The following is a 1,255-nucleotide window of genomic DNA, read 5'->3' as shown; positions in this document are numbered from 1 at the left end:
GAACTCCCGACCTCAAGTGATCTGCCCGCCTCGGCCTCCCAAACAGCTGGGATGACAGGTGTGAGCCACTGCGCCCGGGGAAGGGTGGGCCTGTTCTTTATGTTTGTCTGTCTCTGTTTCTCCATCTCTGTCTCTCTGATTGTCTTTTACTCTTCGTATGTCTCTGTGTTCCTCTCTGCGTCTCTCTCTCTTTCCTTCTCCCTTTTCTCCCTCCCTCTCTCTGTTTCTCTCTCTGTGTGTCTGCCTTTGTTTCTCTGTCAGTCTGTCTGCCTGGACTTCCCTCTCTTTTGTGTCTCCTTCTCATTCCCTTCTTTGTTCCTCTCTCTCTCCTCCATCTCTCTCCATCTTTCTCTGCCTCTGTCTCTTGTCTTTTTATTTCTGCCTCTCCTCTCTACCTTCTTTTTTCTTTTGAGATGGAGTCTCACTCTGTCACCCAGGCTGGAGTGCGGTGGTGCGATCGCAGCTCACTGCAACCTCTGCCTCCCGAGTTCAAGCCATTCTCCTGCCTCAGTCTCCCGAGTAGCTGGGATTACAGGCGTGCGCCACCTCGCCCGGCTAATTTTTTGTATTTTTAGCAGAGACACGGTTTCACCATGTTGGCCAGGCTGGTCTCGAACTTCTAGCCTCACGTGATCCACCTGCCTCAACTTCCCCAAGTGCTGGGATGACAGGCGTGAGCCACTGCCCCCGGCTCATCTCTACCATCTTCTCTTCCTTGTTTTGACCACTAGCCTGACTCAATTTCTCCTGATGGAGCTCACAGAGAGGACCCTGACTCCAACCCGGGAGAGACCCTGATCCTGACCTGGGAGAAATCCCAGGAGCAGGATACAGATTCCAACCTCACCCGTGGCGAAGCTGGTGGAGAAGCAAGACAGTCGACATTCAGAGGCCATGTCCCATCCTCCCCGTTCCCCGCTTTCCATCCCAGGTCACCGCTCCGCCCGCCCTCTACCTACCTCGTCTTCCACTTCATGGTTATCATTCAGTTTGTCTTTGATCTGTGGGACTGGCGGGAACAGTCTCTGTATCCTAAAGAACCTGAGACACAGAGAGAAAGTGTGAAGAGAACGTCAGGGTACCAGAGTTCCTTGCATCGACGCCGTGTGCCGAGGGATGCTGCGTGCAGGGTATCTGCGCTCAACTATGCAGAACAACTTCACTAACAATCACCAGATGATGAAAATCTTAAGGAACTAGGCCAGGCGCGGTGGCTCATGCCTGTCATCCCAGCACTTTGGGAGGTTGAGGCGGG

The 1,255-nt window shown here is 53.5% G+C and overlaps 1 protein-coding gene across 1 annotated transcript in view; it reads right to left on the bottom strand.

Moving 5' to 3' along the window:
* Positions 1–1,255, bottom strand: part of CSF2RA (colony stimulating factor 2 receptor, alpha, low-affinity (granulocyte-macrophage)) — a gene marked incomplete at its 5' end in the record, with an annotated part of 59,593 nt that overhangs the window by 17,378 nt on the left and 40,960 nt on the right. Inside the window, one exon of the mRNA XM_012000627.1 lies at positions 960–1,041. Coding sequence (XP_011856017.1) covers positions 960–1,041 — 82 coding nt within the window. The remainder of the gene's footprint in view (positions 1–959; positions 1,042–1,255) is intronic.

Source organism: Mandrillus leucophaeus, unplaced genomic scaffold, assembly GCF_000951045.1.
Source record: "Mandrillus leucophaeus isolate KB7577 unplaced genomic scaffold, Mleu.le_1.0 Scaffold634, whole genome shotgun sequence".
NCBI classification, from domain to species: domain Eukaryota; kingdom Metazoa; phylum Chordata; class Mammalia; order Primates; family Cercopithecidae; genus Mandrillus; species Mandrillus leucophaeus.
The sequence above is the reverse complement of the archived record's forward strand: the minus strand, read 5'-3'. Positions and strand labels throughout refer to the sequence as shown.